The sequence below is a fragment of the Elephas maximus genome, chromosome 1 (assembly GCF_024166365.1).
Source record: "Elephas maximus indicus isolate mEleMax1 chromosome 1, mEleMax1 primary haplotype, whole genome shotgun sequence".
NCBI classification, from domain to species: domain Eukaryota; kingdom Metazoa; phylum Chordata; class Mammalia; order Proboscidea; family Elephantidae; genus Elephas; species Elephas maximus.
In genome coordinates this window covers 164,386,278-164,406,009 of record NC_064819.1, presented here as the reverse complement: position 1 = coordinate 164,406,009, position 19,732 = coordinate 164,386,278, and the positions used below count along the sequence as shown (strand labels likewise).

At 36.9% G+C, this 19,732-nt stretch overlaps 1 protein-coding gene across 2 annotated transcripts in view; it reads left to right on the top strand.

Moving 5' to 3' along the window:
- CCNC (cyclin C) overlaps positions 1-19,732 on the top strand; it is a 32,546-nt gene that overhangs the window by 6,156 nt on the left and 6,658 nt on the right. For both annotated transcript variants that reach the window (XM_049898052.1, XM_049898059.1), the window contains exons 5-10: positions 8,451-8,502; positions 15,025-15,080; positions 15,963-15,998; positions 16,689-16,780; positions 17,367-17,434; positions 19,210-19,289. In XM_049898052.1, coding sequence (XP_049754009.1) covers positions 8,451-8,502; positions 15,025-15,080; positions 15,963-15,998; positions 16,689-16,780; positions 17,367-17,434; positions 19,210-19,289 — 384 coding nt within the window. The remainder of the gene's footprint in view (positions 1-8,450; positions 8,503-15,024; positions 15,081-15,962; positions 15,999-16,688; positions 16,781-17,366; positions 17,435-19,209; positions 19,290-19,732) is intronic.

The window sequence follows — 19,732 nt, the reverse complement described above, 5'->3', positions numbered from 1 at the left end:
CCTGTGTTCTATGTTCCCTACTTGCCTCCTGATGATTGACTACCTACAAAGCCATAGGGAAAGCAAAAAGGAAGGTGAGGATTAGGGGATGGTTGTAGCTATATAGGGGAGCCCTGGTGGCACAGTGGTTAAGCATTCAGCTGCTAACCCAAAGATCAGCAGTTTGAACCCACCAGCAGCTACACAGGAGAAAGATGTGGCAGTCTTCTTTTGTAAAGGTTATAGCCTCAGAAACCATAGGGGGCAGTTCTACTCTGTCTTACAGGGTTGCAATGAATTGGAATCAACTTGACAGCAAAGGATTTTACAGCTATATAAATTCTAGCAAGAAAAAGTTTGGCTGGTAAGGATAGAGAAATTAGGTGAGGAATAGAAGAGAGATGGGCGCTTGCAGCTGAGACCAAATATCTGCTCAACTTATTTACCTTTCCAGTATTTTTGAGAGAGCTCAGCTAAAATTCAGATGGTAATAGCAGCTATTGGCTGTTTTGCAACTAATCCATGCAGTCTTTAGCATTCCAAAACCTTTGTGTTTATACTTTTGAGTGATATCTTTATTTTTTATTTTATTTTAGATGAGGATTTATAGAGCAAATTAGTTTCTCATTAAACAATTAATACACATATTGTTTTGTGATGTGACATTGGTTGCCACCCCCTAGACATGTCAATACTCTCCCCTTCTTGAACTTGGGTTTGCCATTACCAGCTTTCCTGTCCCCTCCTGTCTTCTCGTCCTTGCCCCTGGGCTGTTGTGCCCATTTAATCTCCTTTTGTTTTATGGGCCTGTCTAATTTTTGGCTGAAGGGTGAACCTCAGGAATGAGTTCAGTACTGACTTAAAAGGGTGTCCAAGGGCCATACTTTTGGGGTTCCTCTAGTCTCTGTCAGACCAGTAAGTCCTTTGGTTTTTTTTTTTTTTGTGTGTGAGTTCGAATTTTGATCTATATTTTTCTCCAGCATTGTCCAGGACCCTGTATTGTGATCCTTGTCAGAGCAGTTGGTGGTGGTAACTGGACACCAGCTAGTTGTGCTGGATGCAGTCTTTTGGCGGCTGTGGTAGTTGTGGTCCATTAGTTCTTTGGACTAATCTTCCCTCTGTGTCTTTGGTTTTCTTCATTCTCCTTTGCTCCAGATGGGTGGGACTAGTGGAGTATCTTAGATGGCTGCTCCCAAGCTTTTAAGACCCCAGACACTACTCACCGAAGTAGGATGTAGAAAATTTTCTTTATAAACTATGTTATGCCAGTTGAGCTGAATGTTCCCAGAGACCATGGTCCCCAGCCTTCAGCCCAGTGATTTGGTTCCTTCGGTAGTTTGGCTGTGTCTGTGAAGCTTCCATGACCTTGCCTTGGTCAAGTTGTGCTGGCTTCCTCAATAATGTGTACTGTCTTACTCTTCACTGTAGTTACCACTTACTATCATCTACTTAGCATTCCTGCCCCGCCCCCCCCGCAACCCCGTAACCATCAAAGATTGTTTCTTTTTGTGTGTAAACCTTTTCAGAGTTTTTATAATAGTGGTCTCATAAAATATTTCTCCTTTTGTGATTGACTTATTACACTCAGTATAATGCCCTGAAGATTATCCATGTTGTGAGATGTTTTGCAGATTCATCGTTGTTCTTTTTTGTTGAGTAGTATTCCACTGTGTATATGTACCATAGTTTGTTTATCCATTCTTCTGTTGATGGGCACTTAGGTTGTTTCCATCTTTTTGCTATTGTGAATAATGCTGCAGTGAACATGGGTATGCATTTTGTTTAAGAAGGCTGTCTTTTCTCCATTTAATGGACTTGTGGCCTTTGTCAAAGATCCCGTGCACCGTAGGTGGATGAATTTACATCTGGGTTCTTGATTCTCTTCCATTGGTCAGTGTATCTGTTGTCCTGCCAGTACCAGGCTGTTTTGACTACCATAGCTGTATAGTAGGTTCTAAGGCCAGGTAGTGGGAGTCCTCCTACTTTATAATTCTTAAATAGTGCTTTACTTATCTGGGGCCTCTTCCCTTTCCATATAAAGTTAATGATTAGTTTTTCCATCTCTTTAAAAATGCTGTTGGTATTTGGATTGGGATTGCATTGTATTTGTAGATTGTTTTGTGTAGAATTGACATTTTCACAATGTTAAGTCTACCTATCCATGAGTGTGGTATGTTTTCCCATTTATGTAGGTCTTTTTTGGTTTCTTGCAGTAATGTTTCGTAGTTTTCTTTGTATAGGTCTTTTACCTCCCTGGTTAAATTGATTCCTAAGTATTTTTTTAGGGGCTATTATAAATGGTATTGTTTTCCTGATTTCCTTTTTCCTTTTCAACATGCTCTTTATTGGTGTACAGGAATCCAACTGATTTTTGTATGTTTCCCTTGTATCCTGCAACTCTGCTGAATCTTTCTGTTAGTTCCAGTAATTTTCTCGTGGAGTCGTTTGGGTTATCTATGTATAGTCTCATATCATCTGCAGATAGGGACAGTTATACCTCTTCCTTACCAATTTGGATGCACTTTATTTCTTTTTCTTGCCTTATTGCTCTAGCTAGGACTTCCAGCACAGTGTTAAATATGAGCAGTGATAAAGGGCAACCTTGTTTTGTTCCTGTTCTCAAGGGGAATGTTTTCAGCCTCTCTCCATTAGGAATGACGTTGGCTGTTGGCATTGTATAGATGCCCTTCATTATGTTGAATTATTTCCCTTCTATACCTATTTTTTATAAGAGTTTTTATCAGGAATGGGTGTTGGATTTTGTCGATTGCCTTTTCTGCATCAGTTGAGATGATCATGTGATTCTTTTATTTATGTGGTGAATTACATTTGATTGATTTTCTAATGTTGAACCATTCTTGCATACCTGGTATGAATCCCATTTGGTTGTGGTGTATTATTTTTTTGATAATGGTGCTGAATTCTATTGGCTAGATTTTTGTTGGGAATTTTTGCATCTGTATTCATGAGAGATACTGGTCTGTAATTTTCTTTTTTTGTGGTGTGTTTGCCTAGTTTTGGTATCAGAGTTATCCTGGCTTCATAGAATGAATTTGGGAATATTCGTTCCTTTTCTGTGTTCTGAAATAGTTTGAATAATACTGGTGTAAGCTTTTCTCTAAATGTTTGGTAGAATTCTCCAGTGAAGCTCTTTGGGCCAGGGCTTTTTTTTGTTGGGAGTTTTTTTTTTTTTTTTTTCAATCTCTTCTCTCGTTATGGGTCAGTTCAGATTTTTAACTTCTGTTTGTGTTAGTTTGGGTAGGTAGTGTGGTTTCTAGAAATTTGTCTATTTCCTCTAGGTTTTCAAATTTTTTGAAGCATAGTTTTCCATAATGTTCTGTATGATCCTTTTTGGGTCTGTTGTAATGTCCCCCATTTAATTTCTTACTTGGTTTATTCGCGTCGTCATCTTTTTTCTTTTGTCATTTTGACCCGTAGTTTGTCAATTTTGTTGATCCTTTCAAAGAACGAGCTCTTGGTTTTGTTGATTTTTTTCTGTTGTTTTTCTTTTCTCTATTTCATTATTTCTGCTCTGATCTTTATTATTTCCTTCCTGCTGGTGGCTGTGGGTTTCTTTTGCTGTTCTCTTTCTATTTGTTCAAGCTGTGTAGCTAATGCTTTGATTTTGTCCCTTCTTTTTTGATGTGTGCATCTATTGCTATAAATTGACCTCTAAGGACTGCCTTTGCTGTGTCCCAAAGGCATTGGTATGATGTGTTTTCATTCTCATTTGATTCTAGGAATTTTTTGATTACATCTCTGATTTTTTCCTGTTACCCAGTAGTTTTTAAGCAGGGTGTTATTTACTTTCCATGTAATTGATTTTTTTTTCCTTGCACCTCCTGTTATTAATTTCTACCTTGATGGCATTGTGGTCAGAGAAGATACTTTGTATTATCTCAGTGTTTTGGATTTTGTTGAGGGTTGCTCTGTGGCCTAAGTTGTGGTCTATTCTGGAGAACTTTCTGTGTGTGTTGGAAAAGAATGTATACTTCATAGCTGTTGGGTGGAGTATTCTATATATGTCTATGAGGTCAAGTTGGTTATTTGTGCCCTTTAGCTCTTATGTATCTTTGTTGAATTTCTAGGTGTTCTGTCCTTTACTGAGAGTGGTGTATTGAAGTCTACTATTATTGTGGAACTGTCAATTCCTCTTTTCAGTGCTGTTGAAGAGTTTGTTTTATGTATTTTGGAGCCCTGTCATTGGGTGCAAAGATATATATTATGGTTATGTCTTAATGGTGGATTGTCCTTTTAATCATTATATAATGTCTTTCTTTGTCTTTCGTGGTGGATTTTGTTTTAAAGTCTATTTTATCTGAAATTAATATTTCACTTCAACTGTTTTGGTTGCTGTTTGCTTTATATATATATTTTCCATCCTTTGACTTTTAATATATTCATATTTTTGTTTCTAAGGTGTGTCTCTTGTAGACGGCATATTGATGCGTCCTGTTTTTCATCCATTTTGTCACTCTGTCTCTTTATGGGTGTATTTAACCCATTTACGTTCAGTGTGATTATTGATAGGTGTGAGTTTAGTGCTGTCATTGTGTAGTGTTTTTTTTTTTTGGTGTTGACTTTTTTTGGTTCCTCTTATACTCCTGTGCTGAATTCCTTTTGTTTGTGAATTTTTTTGTTGTGTTGTTTCTTTCATTTTTGTAGATTTTGTGTTTACTGAGACTTCACTTTTTTTTTATTTTGACAAGTAGGCTTGTTAACTTTCTTTGTGGTTACCTTGAAATTTACTCCTATCTTCCTAAGTTTGAACCAGTCTTTTATCGCTTGATATCGCCTCTCAATTCGAAAGCTCCATACCTATACCGTTTATTCAATACCTCTTTTATTGTTCTGATGTTGTTGTAAATTTTTTAGTTTTGTTTTATCCTTGAGAGTTCATTACCTACTTTGGTACTCCGTTTGGTGCTTGCTTGAGTTCTTTATTCCTTCATTTGACACTTAGGGTTCCAGGATTGACAACTGTAACTGTTTTACTTAGTTTTTCAGGTCTTTACTGTAGAGAGATGGCACGGTGCTTCTGTCTGTTGTACCATGCTGACTCCTGTAATCATTCTCTTTTTTTCATGAATATTGAATGTGATTTTAACCAAATAAGTTTGCATTCTTTTTGGTCCGCATTTTTATTTAGTTTTGGTTTAGTCATTATTTAGGATTGTCCATGACGCGCTTCCCATCTGATACCTAAAGAATGAGTGTTGTGTATTAGAAATAATATTAACAGAAACTTTCTAGAGGTTTATATTCTGATTGTAGCTGGTAACTTAAGGAGGCAGAACCAGCTTTGTTTTTAAGTTCTGTAATGGAAAAGGAAAGTGTCTCATAAAGGCTTTTACTGTGGTGTAGATTTTCTAAATACCATATATAATTTTATGTATCTTAAGTACAACCAGTATGGGAGACCAAGATAAAATCCTTATAAAGTTCTTGATCATTTTAGAATAACTTGGATTTTAGTTTTTCTTGCTTATTAAATATTTTCTGTTGTATGATTTACTAAGTAGAACTTTGTTGTATGATTTAGTCAGTGAAAGTTTTCACTTCACTAACTTTGAGTAAAGAAAGTATTCCTGAAAAATTATGTATTCTCTTGGGTTTGGTTATAGCATTTTGTAATATGTACCTACAACTAAATTTTTCTGTGTTTTATCCAGTTGTTTGTATAGAAATATGTTTAAGAAGATGTCTCAGGCATTCCATTTTTAGTTTCAGTTATTATGGTTGGAGGTTTAAATGTAAATATATATACACACATACATGCATACACACACAGGATAAGGGTGTAGATTGAAAGTAAATAGACTGTAATTGAATATTTAGTTTTTATTTCTTTTGTTGGATAAGGAACCAATTCTCGATTTTTTTTCTGATTTAAAATGAAGCAAAGACTAGCAATTTTATAAGGTTAACGTAAAATTGAATGAGACAGTATGTATAATAAGGTGGGTCACCTGATAAATGTTCATGATCTTATAATATAGTTTGTTATGTTAAAAGAGGAAATGGGAGCTGGCATTGGAAGACTTACACTATGTCATTTTTGCCTCCCTGCCCTAAAAAGGATAATTGTTTGTATGGATCTTTTGAATTCTCTTGGTGATAACATTTATTCTTTTCAGAGGTGCAACTGCAACTGCATTACTGTTAAATGGCACGAGGTACCTGTTTGTTAGTTTAGGTTTGACTGAATGGGAAACATACTTGGTATTTGTCTTGGATTGAACCGTGTCCCCAAAAATATGTGTCAACTTGGTTAGGCCATGATTTCCAGTATTGTGTTGTTGTCCTCCATTTTGTGATTGATGTAATTTTCCTGTATGTTGTAAATCCTAATCTCTGCCTGTGGTTAATGAGGCAAGATTGGATTATGTTGAAGAGGATTAGGATGGGCTGTAACACCCTTGCTCAGGTCACATCCCTGATCCAGTGTAAAGGGAGTTTCCCTGGGGTGTGGCCTGTACCACCTTTTATCTTACAAGAGATGAAAGGGAAGCGTGGGTGGGGGCGGGGTTCATACCACCAAGAAAGCAGTGCCAGGAGCAGAGTGCCTTCTTTTGGGTCCAGGGTTCCTGCACAGAGAAGCTCCTAGTCCAGGGGAAGGTTGATGACAAGGACCTTCCTCCAGAGGCAACAGAGAAAGCCTTCCCCTGGAGCTGACACCCTGAATTTGGACTTTTAGACTGAGAGAATAAACTCTGTTTGTTAAAGCCATCCACCTGTGGTATTTCTGTTATAGCAGCACTAGATGACTAAGACAGAATTTGGTACCAGAGTGGGGTGCCTCCTGGCACTTACTGGTGGGGCTAGGCTTGCGGACCCATGGAGCAAGAGAGCTGAGTGCCTTCTGGCCAAAGTTTACTGGTGGAGTGGGGTGCCTCCAACACCTATGAGTAGAGCTACAGAGCTTTGGAACACTTGTCCCAGCAGGGCAGATGTGGGAGTGAGGTTCTAGGGCCGAGGGACTAAGGAACCGTGAAGCAGAATCTGAAGAGACAAGGAACACAGGAAACTGAGCTGTCTCGGCCTCAAAAGGTATGGCCAGGACATCGGGGGTTTCAAAGGTGGAGCCATGGCCTCTGGAGTTTCTAAGGGTGGAGTCGCCACTCAGATAGACTAGGAGAATGGTACCTCTTAAGCTGAGGGAGCAGAGTTGCTGACCTAGTGGAAGGCAGAGCTGAATCCCGGGGCTGAGGGGCCTCCACTCAGAATCCAGAGAGTGTGGCCAATACCTCAAGTCTGGAGGTCAGGGCCATTGTGTAAATTGTCTCAGAGAACAGAGGATTATTTTCAAAGCCTTGAGGGCTGATGTAGTGTGTTGTGCTAACTTGCTTGGTGCCTGTTATGCCTTCTTTTCCTCCAGTTTCGCCAATTTGTAATGGAAACGTCTAGCTTGTGCATGTTCTGTCATTGTACCTTTGGAAGCAGATAACTTGTCTTCTAGATTTCATAGTTGAGGAAGAATTTTTGGATTTTGGACTTGGAGCTGATTTAAGACTTTTTCTATGATATGATGGGATGAATGTGTTTTACATGTGTCAAGGACATGAATTTTGGGGGGCCAAAGGATGGAGTGTCAGGGATTGAATTGTATCCCCCCAAAATATGCGTAAACTTGGTTAGGCCATGATTCCCAGTATTGTATTTTTGTCCTCCATTTTATAATTGATGTAATTTTCCTATATGTTGTAAATCCTCATCTCTGCCTGTGGTTAATGAGGCAAGATTGGATTATGTTGAAGAGGATTAGGGTGGGCTGTAACATCCTTACTCAGGTCATATCCCTGACCCACAGTAAAGGGAGTTTCCCTGAGGTGTGGCCTGCACTACCTTTTATCTTACAAGAGATGAAAGGAGAGCGAGCAGAGGGAGGGTGACCTCATACCACCAAGAAAGCAGAGTGCGTCCTTTGGGCCCAGGGTTCCTGCATAAAGAAACTCCTAGTCCAGGGGAGGATTGATGACAAGGACCTTCTTCCAGAGTCATCAGAGAAAGCCTTCGCCTGGAGCTGACACCCTGAATTTGGACTTCTAGGCTACTAGACTGAGAGAGAATACACTTCTGTTTGTTAAAGCATCTACTTGTGGTCTTTCTGTTATAGCAGCACTAGATGACAGACATATTTATTCTTCCAGTTAAGCACAGAATCTAAAAAATCTTGGAAGGTAATTTAAGTGCAGGAAACTGGCACTGCCACTTTAGGGCTTGGTTTCTAATCTGGTACCTTTCATTAATATTAAATGATAAAACTTAATTTTGTCTTAAGTTGTAGTAATTTTAAGAAAAGACACTACTTTTAGAGATTTGGTTAAGTAAAGACCTCAAGTAAATAGAAGGTAAGCAGGGTATAAACATGGTGGAAGCATAGAAAATACTGTCTTGAATAGACCTCATATACCTTTAGGTTAATTGAGTTAATATTTGGTGCACGATCTCATCTACTTTTCTCTCTTTAGGAATTTGGAGTAGTCTCAAATACAAGATTGATTTCTGCTGCTACTTCTGTATGTAAGTGCAAAAAGTATATCCTGCTTTAGAGAGTAATTCTTAAGAAGATAAAGTTAAAATATGAAGTTTCTTCTTTAAAATGGCTTATAGTATTCTCTGTAAGAAAAGTGGGTAGTAATTATAGATCTAAAAAATAAACTCAGTGGCTCTTGATTTTGTAGTAAGGGTAGAGAAAAAAATCCATCTCCTGATTTTCTTGTATTTTATTGCTTCCTAATGACTAGCTATAACATTATTCTTGTGGGTGGAGTAAACTGTCTCTCAAGCAACTGTAATGTGTGCCTTTTCTAGGGAACTATAGATCTTTCCTCCATGTTGATAAACACGGTACAGAAAAAAAATACTAACTCCATAGTCAGTAGGAGTTGACTTTTAGCCTCTATGGGGCAGTTCTACTCAGTCTTATAGGGTCACTATGAGTCAGAATCAACTTGACAGCAGTGAGTTTTCCGTCTCTTAAGCGAAGGAGCCCTGGTGGCACAGTGGTTAAAGCATTTGGCTGCTAACCGAAAGGTTGGTGGTTCGAAACCAGCAGCCGCTCTGCAGGAGAAAGATGTGGCAGTGTGGTTCTGTAAAAATTGACAGCCTTGAAGACCCTAGGGCCAGTTCTGCTCTGTGCTACAGGTCGCTATGAGTTGGAATCAACTTGACAGCAGGGAATTAGTTAGTGATCTACGCAGGAGAGACAGAGGAAAGCCTTTTTTTTTTTTTCTAAGTTTGTGATTCAGACTACTAATCTTCATATAAGTATAGACTAGTAATCAGATTGGTCATAGAATTTGATATACTAACATATATCACATTGATGAAGTATTGAATTGGCATCTGGAAAATTGAATTATTGAAAAATTGTATAACAGCTGGAAGGAAATCTTCCAGAATGTTAGCATTGCTCATCTCTTGGTAATAGATTATAAGTGCTTTATCTTCTTAGTCTCTTTTTTTTCAGAGCTTTTAGTAAGTAAGACACCTGTTACTAAAGTTTATTTATATTTTTCATACCAAGTCTTAAAAGTACATTTATAAGTTTTTGGTTACCAATCCCTAGGAAAATTCTGTAGTAGGTAGGGTGCTTTATTTATTAGATACATTTTAAAGCACAGTATGCAGACCCATACTGCCTGGGTTTCACATTTTAGTTCCAGTGCTTTCTTTGTGACAAACTGAGCAAAATACTTAAACTTTTCTGTGCTTCAGTTTCCTCATCTACAAGATGAGGCTATTAATAATGATCTATGTTATACAGTTGTTGTGAGGATTAATTGAGTGAATGTATATAGAGCTCTTAAAATAGTGCTTTGCTCCATAAACTTCAGAGGCTATTAACATCATCATCATAAACACCCTTACACTGGAAAATACCATACAGAAGAAAGTAAGTGATACAAGAAAGTTACAGATAACGCTGTCAGTGTTTTGAGTGGGAAAAGATTTATTTGTTAGAAGAATCCAGAAAGGCTAAATAGAAAATAGAATTTGATCCTGGGTGAATGCAGGGGAAAGAGTGTCTAGGAAAAAGAGGGGAAATTAATGAGTTATATTCATTGACTGGTGAGTAAGGAAGTAGTGGAAAAGAATCCTTTTCTGGCTAAGGCCAAATAATAGAGGGTTTTAATGCTAGATGAAGAAGACTGCAGTTTGTTCTGTTGACAGTGGTGGTACCTTTGCAAGCTTTATTTTTAAACGAGGTGATGCCAGAATTGTACATTACGAAGGTGAATATGGCAGAATTATATAAGATGAATTGGAGGACAGTGTGAATAGAAGTAGATAAATTTTGAAGTTGTTGAAGCAATCCAAGTGAGCATTGATGAAAACTTATACTAATATGTTGGCAGCCAACCTGGAGATTAAGCAAGCAGATTTTAGCAATAGAGTCAGCAGGACTTGTGTAAAGAAGGGCCTTAGGAAGAATCAAAAATGGTTTTTAAGCTTTTAGGTACGGGCACTGGGGAGCTGAAGGTGGTACTAGAATAGAGAATAAGTGGATTCTGGAAAAATTAAATTTAATCTTGAACATTGTAGATGTAAGTACATCAACACAACATCCTCCTAAAAATGGGAAGCCATTGGCAAAGTAATTTTATTATGAAAACATTCTGCATCCCACTTTGAAATGTGGCGTCTGGGGTCTTAAATGCTAACAAGCGGCCATCTAAGATGATGCATCGGTTGGTCTCAACCCACCTGGATCAAAGGAGAGTGAAGAACACCAAGGTCACACGACAACTATGAGCCCAAGAGACAGAAAGGGCCACATGAACCAGAGACTTACATCATCCTGAGACCAGAAGAACTAGATGGTGCCCAGCCCCAACCGATGACTGCCCTGACAGGGAACACAACAGAGAACCCCTGAGGGAGGAGGAGAGCAGTGGGATGCAGACCCCAAATTCTCATAAAAAGACCAGACTTAATGGTCTGACTGAGACTAGAGGAATCCCAGCGGTCATGGTCCCCAAACCTTCTGTTGGCCCAGGACAGGAACCATTCCCAAACACAGCTCATCAGACATGGAAGAGTCTGGACAATGGGTAGGAGAGAGAGGATGATGAAGAGTGAGCTACTTGTATCAGGTGGACACTTGAGACTGTGTTGGCATCTCCTGTCTGGAGGGGAGATAGGAGGGTAGAGAGGGTTAGAAACTGGCAAAATTGTCACGAAAGGAGAGACTGGAAGGGCTGACTCATTAGTGGGAGAGTGAGTGGGAGTATGGAGTAAGGTGTATATAAGCTTATATGTGACAGACTGACTTGATTTGTAAATGTTCACTTAAAGCTCAATAAAAATTATTATCTAAAAAAAAAAAAATGGGAAGCCAGTGGTAGAAATTTGGGACTTGATAAATTTTAAGAAAGAGATAGAGTTGCACAACGTCTTGTTTTGCATAGAAGATGTGGACAACAACAATGAAAAAGATCTTTAGGCTTGTGGCCTTTAAGAGAGGACATAGGGTTATTAGACACTATGGAGGTGGGGATAAAAACCAGATTGCAAGGAATTAAGAAGTGAGTAGGTATTGAAAAATAATCTAACTATATTACAAATGTACGAAACAACTTCAGTGAAGGAAGTAGGGGAGAAAATTACGTATTGACATAAGTAATTTTGAAAATGAGTGGCGTTCGTAAGACTAGGCAAAAGGAACTACGCATAAGCACTGTACTCTAGTTGATAAAGTTGTTTCCCCTGGAGGTACAAGTTAATAATTCTGCTAAACATATATACTGGAATTCAATAAGCAAATGAATAGTGGATGGTCGGAGCCAGGTTTCTTACTGTCAGAGTGGGAATTTACAGATAAGGGACAAGTCTAGAGTGATCCATGTAGTAATGAATTTTAGTTGATAGAAGTATGAACTCACATGTAGCTTAATATAGATACAGATGGTTAGATACAGAAATATTTATAGATATGTATATATACACTGGTTAGTATATACATGTATTTCTTCAGCTGAGAGACTACAAGCGACGACACCCCAGTAGCAACAAATATACCCAGCACCCAGATCTATCTCATTACATTTTCCATTACAAAGAACCAGGGCTCTTAAGAGAAATGTCTGATTCTAGAACTGCGGCAGAAAATATACGAGATGAGCCTGGTGCATCTTATAGTGCCAGAAAATAAGGAAGTACTCAGAAAACAAAAACCTACATTGTTGGGGATATGTCAGAGGGGCATAGGAGCCAATTGAAAGAGCTTGCATTGACCAGAGCTGGGACAATTTGAGCAAGAAATTGTAGTAGTATTGAATTATAACCAAAGTATAGAATAAATATGTATTAGTCCACACTAATATAAGTAAATGATTGAATAAATAAATAAATGGAGAAGAGACCAATCTCTCATGCAGAAGTTCAAATAACTTGTAGATACTCTGCCCTCAAGTAGGCAGAGCATAAATCCGTACTCCTTGGGGGTGGGCTGTGCATAGTGACTTTCTTCCAAAGTGTAGTATATAAGGGGGAGGGAGGAAATAACTTTACAATAGAGAAACCTGATAAACACTACTTCAGACAGGTTATTAAGGTCAGTATCAACAGTGATAAATCATGTTGGTGTATGTACCCTTTATTAATGAAAATGGCACTTTACCTGTGTGATCTTCCTCCCAAAAACCCATAATCCCAGTTTAATCATGAGAAAAACAGCAAACAAATTTCAGTAGGAGGGCAGCCTACAATATACATGACCGGTACTTCTGAAAACTGTCCAGGTCATCAAAAACAAGGAAAGTCTGAGAAACTGTCACAGCCAAAAGAAGTCTAAGGGACACATGACAACGAAATGTAATGTGGTACCTTGGATGGGATCCTGGAACAGAAAAAGGATATTAGGTAAAAAAAATTAAGGAAATATGAATGAACTATAGGCTTTAAATTAATACATCAATATTGGTCTAGTAATTCTAACAAACGCACCATAGTAATCAGGGAAACGGGGTGACAGAGTATAAGGAAACTCTCTGTAGTACCTTTGCAGTTTTCTAGAAAATAAAGTATAGAATACAATTAGCTAGAGTTTTTTGTTTGATTTTTTTTTTTTTTAAAGGGAAATTTGAGCATATTAGTAATGGGACAGATTTACTGGAGAAGGAAAGACTAAAAATGAAAAAAAAAAGTAGAAATTATCAAGTGCACAAGTGGTAGGGGTAGTTATGGAGAAGAGGAATATATTTTCCTCCAGGTCAGAAGAAAAAGATTAGAAGATGGAAAATCAAAACGTAGAGCAGTTTTAGGGTGAAGGAAAGACCTTGATGTCAGGAAATCTAATCTCTAAATTAGTAGTCAGGGTCTAGGGGTTATGGATGTGGATTTGTTTTATGCCCCAGAGATAATCATTTTATCTTATTGATTGGTTAGCACTGTGTAAGTTCTTGTATACTTGTTTACAGCAGAAGGATTTGTTAAATTCAGAAACCTTAAGTCCTTTTAAAAAATGAATTAACTGAAGGAGAGAGGAAAGGTTAAATATAAATTGCCTGATGTTCAGTGGGTGGTGCAAATGGTTAAGTACTCAGCTACTAACTGAAAGATTGGTGGTTCAAACCCACTCAAGAGGCTCTTTGGGAGAAAGGCCTGGCAATCTACTTCTAACAGGTCACAGCCTTTGAAAACCCTATGGAGTTCTACTTTGAAACACATGGGCTTGCCATCTGTTGGAATTATCTTGATGGCAACTGGTTTGTTGGTTTGTTTTTTTAAATTTCAAATCTTGGAAGATGTTACTTATGTAAATTAGCTATTAGGATCCTCAGTTTATAAAATTAATCTTTTTCAAAATCACCCCACCACCACCCGTTGCCGTCGAGTCGATTCTGATTCATAGCAACCCTATAGGACAGAGTAGAACTGCCCCATAGAGGTTCCAAGGAGCGCCTCGTGGATTTGAACTGCCGACCCTTTGATTAGCAGCCGTAGCACTTAACCATTCTGCCACCAGGGTTTCCTTTTTCAAAATACATAGGATAAATGAAAATCCTTTTTAATCTCAGTGAGGTCACATGGACCCTGGTGAACCTTACACAGAAAAGAAGGACTCAAGTCACAGATTCTCTAGAACCTGTCAGTATTCACTTGTTTGGATTAGATGTTGCATGAAAATGGCTGAAATACAATTTCCCAATTAGTACCTAGATGTATATGCATACATTTTTGAAAAGCTTCGAGGAGATGGGATTGATGGTTAACATTTTTTTATTTATGCTTTTTAGTGACTAACACGAATAGTAGCTGTATTTGAGAGAGTGAGAGTTAAAAGTTTAAAGACTTGTACTTATAGGCATGCTTTTATTAAAGTGTATCTTTGGATAAAGAAGTATCCACTAATTGTAAAGAGTTTAAAAAATGCAGATTAATTAAAAAAAAATCATCCTTAAATCTCAGAGATAACCACTGTTAACATTTTTTGGTGTGTTATCCTTCTAATATTGTATAATATATACATTATTATGTAATAGGTATTTGTAAACACATATACAACCTGTGTTCCTTCTAAGTTAGACATTGGAGAATAGAAGATTACTATTCTAGAGTTAGGAAGATTTTAGAGATGATAAGCCAGTGATTTTTCCAATCCTTATATTTTATAAGCAGCAGAACCTTCTAAATAAAATACTAAATTGAAGCTCTAACTATAATGTGGAAACCTTGGTGGCATAATGGTGAAGTGCTACGGCTGCTAACCAAAAGGTCGGCAGTTCAAATCCACCAGGCCCTCCTTGGAAACCCTTTGGGGCAGTTCTACTCTGTTCTGTAGGGTCACTATGAGTCGGAATCGACTTGATGGCAATGGATAATGGTAATTATAATGTAGGTAGAGGCCTAGAGCTTCCTGCCACCCAGCCTCTCACCATCTGGGAAAATGAACAAACAAAAAACTGCATCCCTAAGCATCTCCAAGAGCTTTTATTGGACATGATTTAGCCCTACCTTCTAATTTTCTACAGTGGGTTAAGATTTTTGGTTTAATTAATTTCCATTTTCTCAGTTTGTTTTTTGTTTTGTGTTCTGCAGTAAAAACTAGATTTTCATATGCCTTTCCAAAGGAGTTTCCTTATAGGATGAACCATGTAAGTATATTATATAAAGTAAAAATTACCTGTCAGAGCCATACATAAACTAGTTCCAATTTATATCAGAATAAACTGAGTCTCCTAGAAATGACAGCTTCAGATACTAAATATAAAAAAAATATATAGACAGTTTTAAATAAAAGCTGAATAGCTTCTTCCCCCCCCCCTTTTTTTTTTAGTATTTCATAACAATGGTTATTAACCCTGGCTGCCCCATTGAATCACCTTGGGAATTTTTTTTTAATAATACTGATGTTGTGGCCTCTCCAGACTGATTTTTAGGGTTTGGTCCCAAGCACTGATATAGTCTCAAAGCTTCCAGATGATACTAATGTGCAGCCATGGTTGAGAACTACTGTAATGAACAGTAGGAAAACCATATTTTAAAAGTTACAGAATTTTATAAGATGACTTTCTAGTGACTTTATAATAAGCATGTCCTTATTCTCCCACCTTATGAGGAATTTGTTCATTCTATTTAATTTTTTTGTTTGTTTTCTGTATTTCACTTACTGATTCATAATCTAACAAGCATAATAGTTTAGTGGAGATAATTGCATTTTTTGCATTTGCTGAGTAGGAAGTTAGTTAGAAAATCTGAGGTTTATACAGGATGTATTAAATAAAAATAAGTAATAAGAATGCTTATCAGAGGCTGGCTTTTCCTTATAAGAATTAAAATCCTTTATAGCCATCCATGCATATGTTTATTTTGATATAAGTTGCAGGTTTTATTTTCTTGATTTAAAAAAATTTTTAGTAAAAATGTGTGATAAATTACTATAATGTCTCTATAAATCATTGTGTTCAACTAAGCATACTCATCTAATTTGGTTTCATGTTGACATTTGATTGAGCATCTTTTTTTTTTTTTAACAGATATTAGAATGTGAATTTTATCTTTTAGAACTAATGGTAAGTATATTTCCTCCCTGTGATTAATAGAGTTAAACTTAGTATTTTCAAATTTAATGAAGTCAGAAAATCTTTATTTAAAGAAATGATTATGGGAGGTCTGTTTCAAAATTATCCAAGTGATATATAGTAGTGACATTATAGTAGCCTAGTAGCATCATACCCTATGTCCTACCTGAAGCCTATAAAAATACTTTGTATATCCTTCTTAAGATGGGAAGTTTTTTCTATTCTATAGTCAATAACTATAATAAAAGAATTAAAAGCAAGCCAGTCAGGACATTAAACCATTGTAAATTATTTGCACAATTTGTATATGTGTGCGGTGTTATTTAAAGATAGATTATGTCTTTGGCAGAATTCTGCTCCTCCAGTTGGGAATTACGGATTTATAGGCTAATAAGAGGTTTCAGTGTGTTGCAGATGTGACACTTTGAGTCTCTAAGGGAATGGATGCTGACTGACTGCCAACCGATTTACCAAGGTATATTCCAGAGAGAGCACTGCCTTCACTCTTATAGTAGGGTTTAGGGCTGCCATACTGCTTGCTTAAGAGACTAAGAGGGAAGCAAGCGTGAGTTAGAAAAATTCATTTTGAAATAAACAATTACAAATCAGTTGGGTAATGATATTGTTTTGTGTTGTAATAAATCTGTTTTTACACATACACATTTTTTAAACTGTTTCTAGGATTGTTGCTTGATAGTGTATCATCCTTATAGACCTTTGCTCCAGTATGTGCAGGACATGGGCCAAGAAGACATGTTGCTTCCCCTTGCATGGTAATTAGAACAGAAGTTATTAATAGTATAACATGTTATTAGCTAGAAAGGTTGACAACTAAATATGAAACTTAGTATTTTTAAGTCATTAAACTCATGCCCCAAAGTATTTTATGTTGAGTGAAATATCTGCTTATTGAATTTTAATAACATTTAAGTGGTATAAATACTAAAATAATAAAGATCTTAAATTATCTGTTTGAAATATGTATATATATACTTGTTAAAATTTGATTTTGTATGAAAAGCAGTCTGCATAAAAATTAAGACTGAAATTATCTTTGAAATAATCAGAATAGTTTTTGGTGGTGTTCAATATACATACAGACTTGTAGAATTTCTGGTTTTCTGATCTATTTTCAATTTTTAATAAATTGAAAAAATGCTTATTTTATGTTATAATTTGTTATGAGGTTTTAAAATTTTTAAATATATTTGGCAGTAGTTTTAATCATTAAAATATGCTTATTCATTGTTGCATTCATGTGTCTATCTTTTTGCCTTGATATTTTTACCTTTTATGTCTCTGAGGGGAAATGTACATGAGGTAGTTCTGCTTTTAATAATACGATTTATATTTCTGTAGGAGGATAGTGAACGATACCTACAGAACGGATCTTTGCCTACTGTATCCTCCTTTCATGATAGCTTTAGGTATGTAAGTATTGTGTGCCTTTTCTAGTTAAATTGTTATAAACCTATTTAGATCATCCTAAAATAAATTTACCCTATTGTACTTTATGTTTTTATGTTCCATGAAGTAATAGACTAATCCTTCCTTGCATGTCAACTTTCAATAATATGAATTGCAACTGTCACAAATCAGGATTATTGTCCCCCCACACCCCTTTTTTGGTAAGTTTATTTTGAAATCGCTTAAAATAATTTTAATCAGTGTTTGAACAGAGCATTTTTGTGTGCTTAGGGGGAAAGTTCAGAATTGAGCCTGCTAATATTAGTTGTAACTCATCATGTAAAATAATTGGGCCTGTCTTGTATTACCTGAGCCCAAGTAAGTCCTTAGAGGTTGAGTAAAGGAGCTGTGGTCTTTAATGCCTTGCTGGAGGGAGAAGTTAGCTACCTATCTACTATCTGTGGAAGGCAGGGGTGTAATGGGTTAGAATATAGTTTTTGGAGTCAGACACTCCAGAGTGTAACAAAGGAATCTTTCTTTCCTTTACAGTTGTGGGAAAATTATCTAACCTTTCTGAGTCTGTTTCCTTAATTATAGAGAATAATAATTCTGAATAGATTGTTGCAAGAATTGAATGAGATGTTATAAAGCACCAAGTAATGCCTGGTATATATTATTAGGCACTTGTTTCTGTTCCCTTTCTTTCTTCTATTGATTTCCATGACTCTTATCTTTTCTTATTTTTTCCCCTTTATTCTTTTGCCAGTTCAGACTCATTTTCTTTGGTTTCTCTCTTTTCATTTATTCCTTAAATGTCGATATTCCTCAGCCTTCTTACATCAGGGATTGTAAATAGGTTAGACTTAATTTGTAGTACCTGGAGGCCTTCTGAAGGCACTATATTTGTGGAATTCTGAGGAGTAGTAGATAGGAAGGAATGCTTGGGGTTTAGTGGGGAGGAATGCTCGGATCTCCATGGGTAGGAAGGAGGAAATGGCAGAACTGCTGCATCTTTGCCACGCCTGCTATCTGTCTTCTCCATGGCAGTCATATGGAGGCCCATGGCTTCTGCTGCTGCTTATGTGCTGAGTTGTATGAATAACCAGACTAGGTAATGTAATTCTTTACAACCTGGGGTGGGATCAGGGTAGCCAGGCTGCTCAGTAGGAATTACCTTAGGGAAAACTGTGAAGTAGATGGCTATCTTTGGGCTCTTTTGCTATCTTTGTTAATGTTGTATTACTGTGTAAGACATTAAATTTTTGATATAATTATTTGATCATAACACTGTATTCTCTATCAGTCTTGCCCAGTCTTCACATAATGATCATATGCTAATAAATTAAAAAAAAAAAAAAGGCAGAGGCAACACTGCTTGTAATTGAAATATCAAAATATAGTCAGTATTGACATTTATCAGCATATTCATTGTTCATTTTCCAAACACTGGCTGCTGGTTGCAGTTTCATCACTACTTTGTACTGCTATTCAGGGATGACTTCCCTGCTGTAATCTCCTCATTGGATTTTTTCCTCTCTAACATGTCCTTGACTCTCAAGCAAACTGCACTATGAATAGCACAGTTAGGAGCAGGAGCTGTCAAGAATCTTTTTTAAATCTTTATCAGATTAAATTGATGGGACGATCAATGGCAACTTTATATCAGGCCGAATAATTTTTAAAAAGAATACTAGAAAAATGCACATAACAGTTTTAAGTGAAAATCTTTAGTTCTAAGTTCATGTATTCCTTTTTGCGGTTAAACATCAGCAATTGTCTCTCTTTTTCTTTACAGCTTGCCTACATGTAGCCTGTGTTGTACAGCAGAAAGATGCCAGACAGTGGTTTGCTGAACTTTCTGTGGATATGGAGAAGGTATTCTTTAAAATCCCCTCAGTTGAACATAGACTTGAACATTTTAAACTGACATCATATTTACTTATCTTGGGCCTAAAGTTTTATTATGTTCACAAGGCTAAGGAGATTATTGGTTAAGAAATATGTGTTTGGCAGGAAGAGTTGATGTTAAGTATTTAGTTATATTTCTTTTTTGGACTTGGGGTTAAAGAAGATGGTAAATCTTTGGTTTGATTGGCTTCAAAATATTCTGTAACTTCCAGGATTATTTTAAAAGCTACCTAAACCAAAATCCATTGCTGTTGAGTCAATTTTGACTCATAGCAACCCTATGGGACAGTGTAGAACTGCCTCATAGGGCTTCCAAGGAATGGCTGGTGGATTCGAACTGCCGACCTTTTGGTTAGCAGCCATAGCTCTTAACCACTTTGCCACCAGGGCTCCAAAAGCTACGTAGGGAC